The sequence below is a fragment of the Chiroxiphia lanceolata genome, chromosome 5 (genome assembly GCF_009829145.1).
Source record: "Chiroxiphia lanceolata isolate bChiLan1 chromosome 5, bChiLan1.pri, whole genome shotgun sequence".
NCBI lineage: Eukaryota > Metazoa > Chordata > Aves > Passeriformes > Pipridae > Chiroxiphia > Chiroxiphia lanceolata.
In genome coordinates this window covers 72,935,803-72,949,343 of record NC_045641.1, presented here as the reverse complement: position 1 = coordinate 72,949,343, position 13,541 = coordinate 72,935,803, and the positions used below count along the sequence as shown (strand labels likewise).

General features: G+C 40.2%; 1 protein-coding gene across 2 annotated transcripts in view; it reads left to right on the top strand.

Annotated features, from left to right (window-relative positions):
• GYS2 (glycogen synthase 2) overlaps positions 1 to 13,541 on the top strand; it is a 41,686-nt gene that overhangs the window by 2,543 nt on the left and 25,602 nt on the right. For both annotated transcript variants that reach the window (XM_032687989.1, XM_032687988.1), the window contains 3 exons: positions 5,179 to 5,360; positions 7,896 to 8,087; positions 8,901 to 9,086. In XM_032687989.1, coding sequence (XP_032543880.1) covers positions 5,179 to 5,360; positions 7,896 to 8,087; positions 8,901 to 9,086 — 560 coding nt within the window. The remainder of the gene's footprint in view (positions 1 to 5,178; positions 5,361 to 7,895; positions 8,088 to 8,900; positions 9,087 to 13,541) is intronic.

Here is a 13,541-nt window from a genome sequence, read left to right as displayed (position 1 = left end):
GCCTGGCAAGCTAATTTTGAGCATTTAACATGAAGGTCTTGTTCTTCCTTTCTGGTAGTGTAAAGGTGTGTCAGAGTAGTAGTAGAGATCTACAAGTATCCATTATTTCCAGAGTCTCATCACTTCTTTATCAGCAGCTGGAACAGTAAAGTTGTCCTTATTTATTTTTTTATAATTTTTGAAGTCTAGATCATTTAATGTAATAAGGCAGAGCTTTCTACTTCTCCTTGTTCCCTTTTTATAATTTCTGTCTTGGCTGCAGCCTGTGCTAAGTTACAACCTCTGACAGAAGTGTTGGAAAGCACTGGCCTCTCAGTTCCTTCTCTCTCTGGAGCAAGCAGAGATAAGGTAGCTGAAGGAGGGAATGAGAAATGAAAAAAGGCTCATTTTCCAGTGCCACTCTCCCTCTCATTTCCCCCAAGTCATGTGAAAAGGAACTTGCCAGCTAAACCAAGCACAACACTGAAATCCTCTTGCATTGAAAGTCCTCTGCCAAGAAAATGAGAAAAGTCTAGTTTGTTTTGCAAGGTTTTCCTTGCTTTATGTGGCTTTTCACTGATGGGCAAGACCCATACTGGGAAGTGGATCTACTGTGTTTCTGTGGCAGAAGGGCAAAAATGCAAGGCCCCAGTGCAGTGCCAGATATCTGATGGTAATCATGGGGAAGCTCAGCATTTTTCACCCTTCCCCTTCTCTCCTGACCATCATGCCCCAGCAAAGCCAGGTCTGGTCATATATCTGTGGAAAAAAGGACTGGTTTTCCTTCCCCCATAACATGATCAATAAAAACTTTAAGGACAGGAGCAGAAAATGAAATGGCTACAAACAACGTAGATCTTGTGTCTGTGTTGGGTTTGGCTGTTGTGGGTTTTCTGCCACATTAATGAGAAGGGTTGAGAATGTTCAAGATCTGGTCTGTTCTCTGTAAAGATGTCTTTAAAGTAATTCCAGTGATATTTAGATTAGTATCCCCTGCTGCACCACTAGCAGCTTTTAGATAGAAAATAGAAGAATGCTTAAAAATGCTGGGCAAACAGCCAGGTTGTATCATCATTCAGCTGTGAACAGATTAGCTCAAGAGTCACTGGTAGATGAATATTTTTTTCCATCCCCATTGGAATGAAGATTGTGCTAAAAAGAAAACTTGGTTCAGAGATCTCTGTACAGTTTCTCTGGTGAAAATCTGGACTCTTGGAAGTCAAATTAAGTCGGTGGGACCAGGATTTTACCTCCTCTGTGTTAAATGTCTTTCCATGATGAAACTTCCCAGGGAGAAGGTGAATACTGTAATTTATGACACAGCTGAAGTAACACCCTTTGAGGAGTGGGGATGTGCTGGCATAAATTTGGCATGAGCACAGCATCAGAGCTCTGTGCAGCTCTAGAGTGGGGTGGTGTGTCAATGTCAAACCAATTTCTGATGAAATCTTATACATTGGGGATGATGCACACAGAAATAGCTTCTCAATTGTGGACATCTGTTACAAATTTCAGCGTTTCAGCATTATTTCAAAATATGCTTGGAATGCTAGAATTTCACAGAATGTAGAGAACTTCTATCTTCTGATAAGTCCTGGCCACAAACATAGCCCAAAATAATACATGAAAAAACATCTGCCATCTGAAGGTTCTGGGGTTTTTTCCACATCTTAGAACCTTATTCTATAAATGGTCCCCAGATGTTTCGACAGGCAATCAATCAATCAATCAATCAATCAAATTTCAATCAGATATTAGAAAAAAAGAAGTGCAATCCCAATTTTTATCACAGCTGTGTAGACCAGAGGCACGTTCTGAGGAGAAGGGCAAAAGGGTAATTGATTTAATTATTGACTGTGGCAGTGAAGTCAGTCTGAGTCCTGAGCCTGGGGTCAAACTGCTCTCGTGGATCCCATGGCAGATGTGGTTCTCAGGAAAGCTTTGGTGTCTTCAGAGTGGCCTGGTCAGGCCATGGCAAAGAAGCTGAAGAGCCCTGGAATTATTCTGGTCCTCTGTTGTGTAGGAAAAGAGTGTGTGGAAAAGGTCAAACTTCTCTTAAATTAAAAAACCCCTTCTTTCCCAAACATTTTAGTTCCCCTTTCCATGCCAGTTTATTTTTTGCCTTAAAATAAAAAAGGAAGAATGGTAAGGAAATGAATGTGGGAAAATATTTATTGATTTACTTTTTAACTTGATTTAATTTATTCTGGTAGAAGAGTTAAGAACATATTTTAAAAAGAAATAATAGAAATGTTTTTCTTTCAAGGGCATTTTAAAACCCCTAAAACTTTAAATATTTGAATAAAGCGTTTTGGTGAAGACCAGAAAATTAAACTATGTCTGTATTCCTGTTTTACAGCTCACTCCCTATGTTTGTGATGTTCCAAACCAGTCCTCTGCATCTGATTTCTCCTGATTCTGCATCTATTTCTCATTTTTTTCTTTTACTGTTTGTTTTAAAACCAGTTTCAAAGTACAAAACTTCAGAGGCAGGATGCAGAAACTTGTAATATTTTGGTACATCCCTGTTGTTTGGGAAGGTTTTCTGGTTATAATATGGCCTTAAAACATCTTATTGGAGAAGAATAGGGAGGTTAGCCAAATTGTTGCAAGTAATTTGAGAATTCTGCAAGGCTCCAAGTGAATATATCAACCCTGTTACTCAGTAGGATCTTGGTTACTGGCACAGGTATTTCCAGGGAATTCAGAGTAACTGAGCATATATAAGCTATCTCTCAATGATATACAGTGTGCTCCTTGAATTTGCTATGGAAATGTGTGATTTCAAAAGTCAGTGCATTATTCTAGACATTGCTCTGTTCTTCTCAAGACGTCTTTTTTTAAGTTATACCCAACACTTCCCACATCCATAGTTTCACTTGCACAGTTTCCCTCCCCTGTCAATTAAAGTTGATGCACAGACATGCTTTGTGAGTCATATTTGCACAGTAACTGGGAAGACAAAAGCCAGTTTTGGGACCAGGTAACAGGGCTTTTTATCACAACTATTTTCTGAAGAGTTTTTACAGTCCCTAAAATGTACTGCTTTTATAATTTATAGTGTTATATATATATATAGATATAAAAAACATATATATATGTTTTTTTACAAAAAATTGTAAAAAAAAATAGCATTTTATCCTAAGTACTTCTCATTGCATTTCAGGCAAATCAATGCCCTGAAATGTTTTTTTACCTTGCTGTGCAACAGATTACAATGGCAGAGCACAGCACACTTTCCACCTTTTCCCTCATAAGAGGCTTTCCCTACATCTTTGGAGCTTTAGGACATACAAAACTCTGTGGAAAGAAACACTCAGCTGCTGCCTGTGCAAAATAAAGGTCCAGGCTCTACTCAGCCCCTGAGCTGCAGCTTCCTTGTAACTCTTAAAATGAATATATGTGGAAATTCATCTCCTCAACTCAGTGTTGAACCCCTTACAGTGTGAAAAAGGCTGATTTGCACTACAGTGATAGGGGAAAGGCCCTTGCACCACTCTAGTCATATCCAACTTTATCATATTTTTATCTTTCATCTTGCAAGTCGTATTTTCTCTTTTTTCTTTTTTTCCTGGATCCCCAGGCTGCTTTGCACTCAACTCTTCCCTCATTCTGAGCTCTGTCCTCCTGCCAATTCAAACCATGACTAAGATTTCTACCAAGCCTCCTGTTTATCCGTGTTGGATTGAAGCCCCTTATGCTCATGTGATGTATTTACTGCTCTGTAAGAACAGACATATCATCCTAACTATCACTTTCTAGGTTGAATTTTCTGACTTGCCTCATATAATTAAAATTTTATGTTTATCTGAATCCAGGCTATTTGAGTAGAATCTCTAAGCTTGTGAGCAGAGGGAAAATACAGTGTCACTTACCAAGGATTTCTATAAATCCCTGTGCAAAGCAGCCATGGAAGTATATGATGACTATAAATTAATTTTTTAGGCTTTCTGGTCCTAATGAAGTGAAAAATAATAGTGTTATGCATAAATTTCCTTCTGCAGTTCCACGTCTCTATGACATGAAACTCTAAAATTGTGAGCATGATTTAGGAACGCAGATCTGCAAGATTCTTGTCTTCTTAGGGCTTGAATTAGTAAGGGTATTATTAATAGGTCTTGAATTACTAAGGAAAATAATTTATCATGCTAATTCTACTTAGTAAGCTGGTAGATTGAAACTGCATCTGTTTTTCTTCTGTAAAATACCTAGAATCCTGACATGGAAATATTAGAGCTGGGGATCCTTCCAGCACTCAAAACAAATGGGATATTTGTAGCAAAAAGGAAATTAAGTGCACAATTTCTTTTCTAGGAGCATAATTAAATATGTATCTCTCTCATTGGGTTCCTCAGGGCTGCCAGATACCAGGCTTTGCAGAAAGCTTCCTGTAGTTGTCAGGGGATACAGTTTAATTAATCTGGGAACTCATCTCCCAAAAAACTTCAGCCCGCTGTATTGTGAATAGTGGTTGTTTGTGGCAGATTTTTAAGGAAAAGTGGGTAACTTCTCAAGATTCTTGACAAATGCAATTGAGTGAGGTGCATTGACACCTCTGGATATCACAGTACCTTGAAAAAAGTGAGCCTAGAGTGCCAGCTATGAATCACTGGCAACTTTCTGTGCTGATTCCATATATAATTTTGATGTCACTGCTGAAAGGTGTAGCACAGTCTTCTTGCCTGGAGTATTGCCAAGGACAATGCAGACATTTATATTGTCAGTGTAGGCTACATTCATTCCAGCTTTAATAATTCTTTAGAATTATGATGGAACAAGACAGCTTCTGCTTTGAGGATATTGGTTTCTATCCATTTTTATCGTTAGTAGTCCATGACATCCATCAGTCCCTCAGCTTCTCTCAGTGGTTTGTGTCAAACAAACTGTAAGTGCCGGCTCGGATCTTACCACTTAATGAGAAATATGTTTGAAATTAGAACTGCAGCAATAAAAAAACCCGGAAGGCTATGCTTGGGATGCAGCAGAATCAATGAGCCCCAGGATTTGAATCCCTCAACTGAACAGTGAAGCTCTGATATCATTTAAGAGACTGAACTTCTGTTTATTTGATAGAGTCTGGGTTTCACTTAGAACATACACGTGTGAAGTGGTTTAACTATAGATGGGTTGCAGCTTATTACAGAGATCCGTGGCCTGTTCCCCTTTCTATATTTTGTTCTTTGTGATCTTCTTTTGCAGTGGGAGGCATTTACACTGTGATCCAGAGCAAAGCCAAAACGACAGCGGATGAATGGGGCGAAAACTATTTTCTGATCGGCCCCTATTTTGAGCAGAATGTGAAGACTCAGGTGGAACTCTGTGAGCCTCCCAACGCTGCAGTTAAGAAGGCAATGGACACCATGAAAAGCCAGGGGTGTCAGGTAAATCAGATGTGCTGCTGCTTCCCAGGGCAACAAAGCTGACCGTGAGGAGATTACGGTTCGGGTTAATGCTCTTGCAGTTCCACTTGACACAGCAGTCCTGCTCAATGTCACCACGGGACAGGCTCAGAACCCACTGTTAGAACAGCAGAGTCAATTCATTAAAGGTTATTTTTGAGGAAGAACCAGTTTATCCAATTACAGGTTTAAACTGCTTAATTGGATTAATGACTTATTTATCTAGTCTCAAGGTACGGTGAGATTTCAGTGGATATGGTATGACCTTACTTTGACTGAGCCCTTCATTCCACATTCTTGTGCTGGAGTGAGGAGAGAGTTCCACTAGCTCGTGGTTTTTCTTATGTAGCATTATATTGAGTTGAAAGCCAAGGGACTTAAGAAAAGCACCCAGCTGACAAAGAATTACTCATTGCAACTTGTCCTAGGGAGCTGTCAGTTAAACCACAACGCCAGGAGTGAATTCATCCCAGTTTTTAACACGATTCAACACAATTTTTAACCAGTGTTTTCTGTGATACCTCAGTCAAACCTCATGGCCTTTCCATGACTAAGTTTCTCCAACAGTATACTAGGAATAAATTTCTTCCAATATCAATGAAAAGGATGGAATCTACTGTGCTGATGGGCAGCTACTGAGCTGCAAGCACCTGCAGCCTTGGGGACAGCTGATGGCCTGAAAATGGGTGGAAGATAACACATGCTAAGTTTGACCTCCTTTCTTGACAGCCTTCAGCAGAGATCTAGGACCTGCCTTCACTCTGATTCAACCCTGAGGCCCTCAGGGATGTTAGTCTGCAGGAGGAAAAGCTGTCTGCTTATGATGTGCGCTGAACAGATGTGAGACAGCAGCAAGGAAGCATTTTTACAAGTGTCTGTGGCCAAGGGGCATGGCACACTTTAATGTAAAAATTCATGAAGCTCTTGGACTGCCACCAGCTGTGGCTCTAGCAATGTATTATCTCTCTTTGTAAGAGCAGTCCTGCTGTTATTAGGATTTAATGCCCTGTTTCATGTCATGCAGATGTGTGTTGCTTGATGAATATGTGCCACAGCTTGGGAAAGTGTCTGCTGGGGACACTGAGGTGATGCTTCCATTGTTCGGGGTCAAACTAGAAGGTCTAATCTAACTTACTTCTATCAGATTTTCATAAGTGATTGATCAAATTATCCATGTTGCCTCTGTTGCTTATAAAGAGGTGTCTCTGCAAACAGTGTAACACTCCTTTGTTTGGAAAACAGCTCTAGACTTGTGGGGCAGATGAATTGCTGTGCTGTACATACTCTTCATGCTGTTCCAGCAATAGGTTCCGTTTAATCAGCCAACTCTGCCAGACTCACATGTGCACTGTGCTGCTGGAATATTCATATACAGCAGCAAATCTGTCCCAGGGACGTCAAATATAGCTTTGATCTCAAATAATGACGCTGTAGTTTCCAGGAGCTGCACTTATCCTATTAACATTTATGTCTGGATTTTGCTTATGCATCACAATGGATCGTTTTAAACCAAGGGTTCCAAACTTCTCAGATCAGGTGTGTCCCTTGCCACAACCTGACTACACATTTAGGTGAATAATCTGAATTTGTCTGGGTTCACACAAAGTCCCTGCTTTTTAACCTAATTTTCCCGTAAAACAAATCTGGATGGTCTGAAATAAATACATAAGTAGCAAAAAGGAGCAGACCTCTCTTTGTTACACCCTATGTTTTTTGTGCAAACAGGCCTGAGAGCTTTCAACTCATTTTTTCAAGACCTGACCTCTATTCAGCCTGTTGTAGCATCAGGGTTGGGTTCAGCCTCTGAGGTCCCAGCCATTTTGATGGTGGAATTAATGTGAGATAATTGGACTGTGCAGACTGGTACAATCTGGGTACAGCTGGGTCACTTAAGGCAGTGAAGTTCTACACTCTTAGAGATGTTTAAAGCAGGAAAGCTGTATTTTTAGCCTGATGTGGGTTTAGGTATTAGTACACCTTTGGATTGATCCTTCCACTCTGCCAAATAAGAAGAATGAGGAAATATCATGGTAAATACAGGTATCCCCAGTGATCTGGCATAAATGGCAAAAGACTGGATACAGAAAATAATAATTTTGAAATAAGAACAAAATCTCATGTTCTTCAATAAGAACATAAAGCTTCATTATTCAATCAAGTGCAGTCCTCCTAAGCTTTTTTTTTTCTCCCCATGGAAAAAAGGTTAGTATTACAATGCAAATCTAAAAGAAAGTCTTGAAAATAAAATGTTTCTAAAAATTGTAGTTTCCTTTGTTCCAATATTACTCCACCTATTTTGCAAGGAAAACTGCAAGTCCTGGGTGTGTGGGACTGTGATCACATATTCCCTGTGTCACATACTTTAGATTTGATGGATGAAAATCGTTGTTCTAACTTGCCTTTACATTCACTTTAACATTTTCTTTATTTTATTTTTTATTTATTTTTTAATATTCATTTATATTTTATGTTTTGTTTATTTATTGTCTTTAACATAACCTCAACTCTTTTCTATAGGTCTTTTTTGGAAGATGGCTGATAGAGGGCAGCCCATATGTCTTACTGTTTGACATAGGATCAGCAGCTTGGAATCTGGACAGGTGGAAAGGTGAATTTTGGGACGCCAGCAACATAGGGATCCCCTATCATGACCAAGAAGCCAATGATGCTGTGATTTTTGGATCATTAACAGCCTGGTTTTTAAAGGAGGTACAGTTTTTAAACCTAGAGATTTTTAAACCTCAGCCTTGCCTGCAGACCAGAAATGCTCTAGGATGTGGTTCCTCTTCTCCACTTCAGAAACTATAATTTTAAGGAATAGAATGTAGGTCAACTTTGTATTTAAGTTTTAAATGTTAGGTGGTCTTTTAACTATATTTTTCCAGGAGAAAGGCGAGGGGGCTGCCCGGTGTGATTTCTGCTGTGTCTTTATGTCACTTCCCACTGTTTCTTCTCAATTCCCTTATTCGTCACAGGATGCTCTTACAAGCAGGATCTCAAACTGCCTTTTTCTCTCCTGTGGAAGTGAAGTTGTCACACTCCCAAACTGTCCTGGAAGCCAGTCAAGCCATGTCTCAGCAATCAGACACTTCCTTGAACAGGGCATATGGACAGACAGACAGAATTAATGGTGGCACTGTGACTTCAGATGTCACTCTGAAGCTTAGTTAACCTGCAGTATCATCTCTCTGTCATAGATGCTCATGATTTTCTTATCCAAACAAGAGCTTCAACAGCAGAAGAGCAAGTAAAAGGAAATAAAAGTGACTGTCCTTTCCAGAGCTCCCTGACACCTGAGGAAGGAGATTATTCTGAGGCACATCCTTGGGCTAAGGGTTAGGGCCGGTGGAAATCAAGACACATGATCACTTGAAATGTTGTACTGTTTTGTCACAAGAAAGAAAGCAAGCACTTAAAAGGCATCATGTTAAAAAAAAAAAAAGAAAAAAAAAAAAGAGGTTTCTGGGGCTGGGATGATGGGCAGGATAATGCATGTTTCATGGATGTTATTTCTATTTTCAGCTTTCCTGTCAGTTTGAGGACAAACCCAATATAATTGCCCACTTCCACGAGTGGCAGGCAGGAGTGGGTTTGATACTGTCTCGGTCTCAGAAACTTCCCGTCGCCACAATTTTTACCACCCATGCCACTCTGCTTGGGAGATACCTGTGTGCAGCCAGTATTGATTTCTACAACAATCTTGACCACGTAAGAGACATTTTTCTCATTCTTTCTTTTTCTTTTAGCTAATCAGCTCCTGGCTCCTTTTCTGTTTACTGTGCTACACTATATATTGTATTTTCTGTCTCGTGTGATCACTTGTGATTGACCCACATCTGAGTGATCAGCTATTGGTTCCAGAGCACAAGAAATGGTATTTGTAAGACCATGAGGTGTCTAGGCACGAGTGTCTTTTTGTCTGTGTCATCTGACAGGTCATCTTAAAGCTCAGTGGAGACTAGAGCAGCATGAGTAACCAGGGAATGTAAAACCTGTTCAGCTGTAGTCATCAGTTGACTTTTCAGGTGCAGCAGAAAAAATAACCAGTAACTCCCCTCTTGCTCAAAATACCCTGGAATTGTATTAAATTGTGTTTTTTTCTTTCCCCAGCCTATTTCTTAATTCTTGCAAGTCATAGTAAGTCTTTCTAATTTCAAGCATTTCAGGTTAGGCCTTATTTGTAACTGGCAAACGTAGGAAGTATTTTCTGACTTCAAAGGAGCCACACCTGTTTCTTGGAATTTTTGTTAACTGTCTAGTGGTTTTGGGTTTTCACTGTTTTCTTTCCACTCCAAGCATTACAGAAACCAACCTTTCAAGGACCCAAATGTCTTTAGCACTGCCTTCAGCAGAGGTGCATTGCATAAGCTGGGATTTCTAATATGGTCACAGACAAAACTGAATTAAAGAGATTTTTGCATTCCAGCACTTAGTGAGGGCAGAGGTGGTTAAAAGAAGTGCCTTGTTCATTGTGCATGTATTTTCTTGGCTGAAAGCATTGAAGAAAATTACTTGGATGTTTGAAGCTTGACACGCTGTGGAACAGTGTCTTCCAAAGACAAGGCCTGAGCAGTTCCTACTGCTTGCCTTATTCAGAAACACAGAATCTTAGAATCCCAGAATGGTCTGGGTTGGAAGAGACCTTAAAAATCGTCTCATTCCACCCCCTGCCATGGGCAGGGACACCTTCCACTAGCCCAGGGTGCTCAGAGCCCCATCCAACCTGGCCTTGGACACTTCCAGGAATGGGGCAGCCACAGCTTCTCTGGGCAACCTGTGCCAGGGCCTCTCCACCCTCAAAGGGAACAATTTCTTCCCGATATCCAATCTAACCCTACTCTCTGTCAGTTTGAAGCCATTCCCCTTTGCCCTGTCACTTCTGTCTGTCAGATCTCTCTCCATCTGTCCCCTACTAAAACCAGTCTCCTAAGTTAGATATGTTTTTAGGTGCATTAATGAGGCAGCACGAATAACCCAGTCGAGGAGTCTAGACATTCCTGCTCCCTCATACTCTCTTTAGGTGTATAAATGCAAAATCTAGCTTTAAAGGTACATTAAGTTATTTTTTACTGGACAGAGCTGGATTGAAAGGACTAAACACATGTGGTTTCAGGTTTAACTCTTGAGGAAGTGGGGATTTTTCATTTATTCACCCTTGCATTCTTACACATAATTTATTAGTAAGGAAACATTAGTAAAAAAAAAAAGAGAGGCATTCAAAATGAGAAATCAGTGTTTAAAAAAGAGAATGTTGATTGTTTTACTTAAAATTTACTTAAAATACTATGTCAGAGCCTTGCCTTTCTTTTGAAAAGAAATTCTAAAAAAAAAGTTTGATTTCTTTTGCTTCTGATTAATTTAGTGAGCCGCAAGAAGTCCAGAAAATAGTCTGGTTTTCTCAAAAGCAACTTTGTTTTCCTCCTGCATGGTAACTTTGGGTGCCTCACCCTTTTCTGTGCACTGAAAAGAAAAAGTAACGATCTCACATCAGAGTGGACTTGTATATTTTAATATATTTGTAATCTAGCCACAGTAATAATATATTTTTTTCTGTTCACACATGGCATGGAAAGCTTTATGTGAAAAGGTACTGTCCACCCTTCTGCAAAGCTTCACAAGTTTCATTGGTAACCATCAGCTACATCATAAATACAGAAATGTCTATTCAGATTTTATTCTGAGAATATATGGAATGAAACATAAGTGTCAATTTAGAGTATTACTGTAAATTGCTGTAAATAATATTTAAGGGAAGAAACTTGTGAATATGATAATAATGCTTTATACCCTCTGTGGATTGACATTTAAAGGTACCAGTAGAGGAAATTATGCCAAGCTGTTACACCAGTGTTTAATGTGCTTAGAGGGTGATAAAGCTGTTCCTGACAAAATTAACTATCTTAGTGAGGGCTCCTTTGCCTGTAAAAAGGTCAGCTTGGCCCAAAAGTCAGTTGAGAAATGAGAGGTTGATCTACTGATCTACTGATTAAATGATACAGAGAGATAGATCTTCAGACTTTCTTGTTGCTGCCTTCTAGCAGTAAACTCTTAAGGTCAAACAATTTGTCAGTGAAGAACATACTTTGGGGCTTTGTCATATTTAATCTTTGGAGGAAACAATATATTTTTAGGGCATATCCTCCCCTCTCACCCTGAAGTAAAATGTCTGTTTTTCCTATTTCAGTGTTATGGCATAAATTTCTTCCTCTGAAACATAATCATAATTGAGTTCTCATGTTTGACCCATGTTTCATGGTTAAAGCACAATTTCCACCAGCTTTAAGTGCAGCAGCTGAGATAGGTGGGAAAGATCCAGCTGTAGGATGGGCTGTGCCAGATGTCACAGAAGAATGGTTGCAGCACAGAAGGGAAGTGTGTGGCCCAATTGTGCCTAGAGGCAGTCAGGCATGTACAGCTCCTGTGGAGAAAAGAGGGAACCTCGTGTTCCCTTTCCTAGTCCCCAACACAGTCCACAAGAATTTGTCTGGTAGGGAGAGTTTTACACTTCCCATGCAGTGCAGGACTCTTCCACTGCAGTGTAAAACCACCCCTGTAGACAAGCAGGACCAGAAGATACAAGATCAGCAGAATCCTGAACTGCAGGCTGCCAGAACTCTGTGTTTCATGAGCTGAGGGCACTTGTCAGCCTGCAATCTGTAAGAGGACATTTTCTGGGTGAATGAAAACCTACTTGAGCTGGCAGAGGCAAGCTGTGGGTTTTTGGAAGATAGGAGGGTGCACAGTGGGTGTAAGACTGTAATGTTGTGTGACTCCTGGCCTCTTCCTGAGCCATCTGCTCCTTGCCTCTGTCAGAGTCAGGATCCTGGTTCTAACACAGCATTCCAGCCTAACAACTGGATGACATTAACAACTGGATGTGGCACTTAGTGCTGTGGTTTATTTGACAAGGTGGTGTTCAGTCACAGGCTGGACTCGATGGTCTTGGAGAACTTTTTCAACCTTAGTTCTATGACTCTAGGAACTGTGACTACTGTATGAAATGATACAATTCTTGTATTCTTACAGTATTGACTGGGGGACTGGGGGAAATTTAGCTGCCTCTGCTGCAGTGCAAACCTGGGTGTTAAACCCTTAGCACGTGCCCAGGAACAGAGTGAACACCAGAAGCAATGCTGTCATGTCCAAACCAGTGTGTAACAAACAGACTGGCCATGTCTCAGCTAAAGAGCCCTGAGGCAGTGACCATCTAACAGGCTATTCAGTGAACGTTTTACTTCCTATATCCACATTTAAATCACTCTGATCCTGGAGGAAGGAATGGAGGGAAAACAAAAAGAACAAAATCGAAGGTGACTTGCCCAGTAACTGGCAGTGTGTGATATTTTTATCTACCTTTAAGCATATCAAGATCCCCAGGTAGATGACTGGGTCAGGGACTGCCAACCCTTCCTATGGATTACTGGCTTGAACTCTTCCACAGGCAACACTTTATAATTTCACTGACAAATGGAGTGTGTTATAAGCTTAATTCCCCACAGAAGTTTAAGAGGTTTGGTAGGTCTAAATAGTCCAGCAAGCTGGACTAATTCTCCCATTATCCCCATGTCCAGTGTAGCTTTTACACTGGTGAGTGTAGGGTTATGTTTGTTGCCAAGATAAACTGAACCCAAACAGCTAATCCAGAAGTTAGGAAGTTCTGTGAAAAAAAGTTCTGAGTCTGTAGAGCCTTTTTCTCTTCAAGAGCAACTGAACCCTCAGCTGAAGATCAAGAATGTTAATCTTTTATTGCTTTCCCCATTAAGGGGAATGGCTTATTTAGGGTTTCTTTTGGTCTCATTTAATCCCTTTAGGGTTTTAAATAGGCCAACATTTTTCATAAATTGACTGAGAGGCAGTCCAGGCAAGCTGATAGGTGAATAGACAGTTAGTTTTGGCAAATGATTTAACCTGGAATTTCATCTGAGGGGTAACCATCTGAATGGTTTTGGGAACCACTGCCCTGGCATAATGGAGAAGGTTGTAGGCTTCAGCCTCTGATACTTCTTACTAAAAAACCCATTTGAGTTACAATAGAAAAGTGCTCCAGTGAGAAGAAGGAAATCTTAGTCTTATTCTTCATTGCTTTTTTCCTTAGATTACCCTGCCACGTGTAACTCTTCTATTTAGAACTTGCAACGTTTTCATTGGGCTCATGCAAGTGCA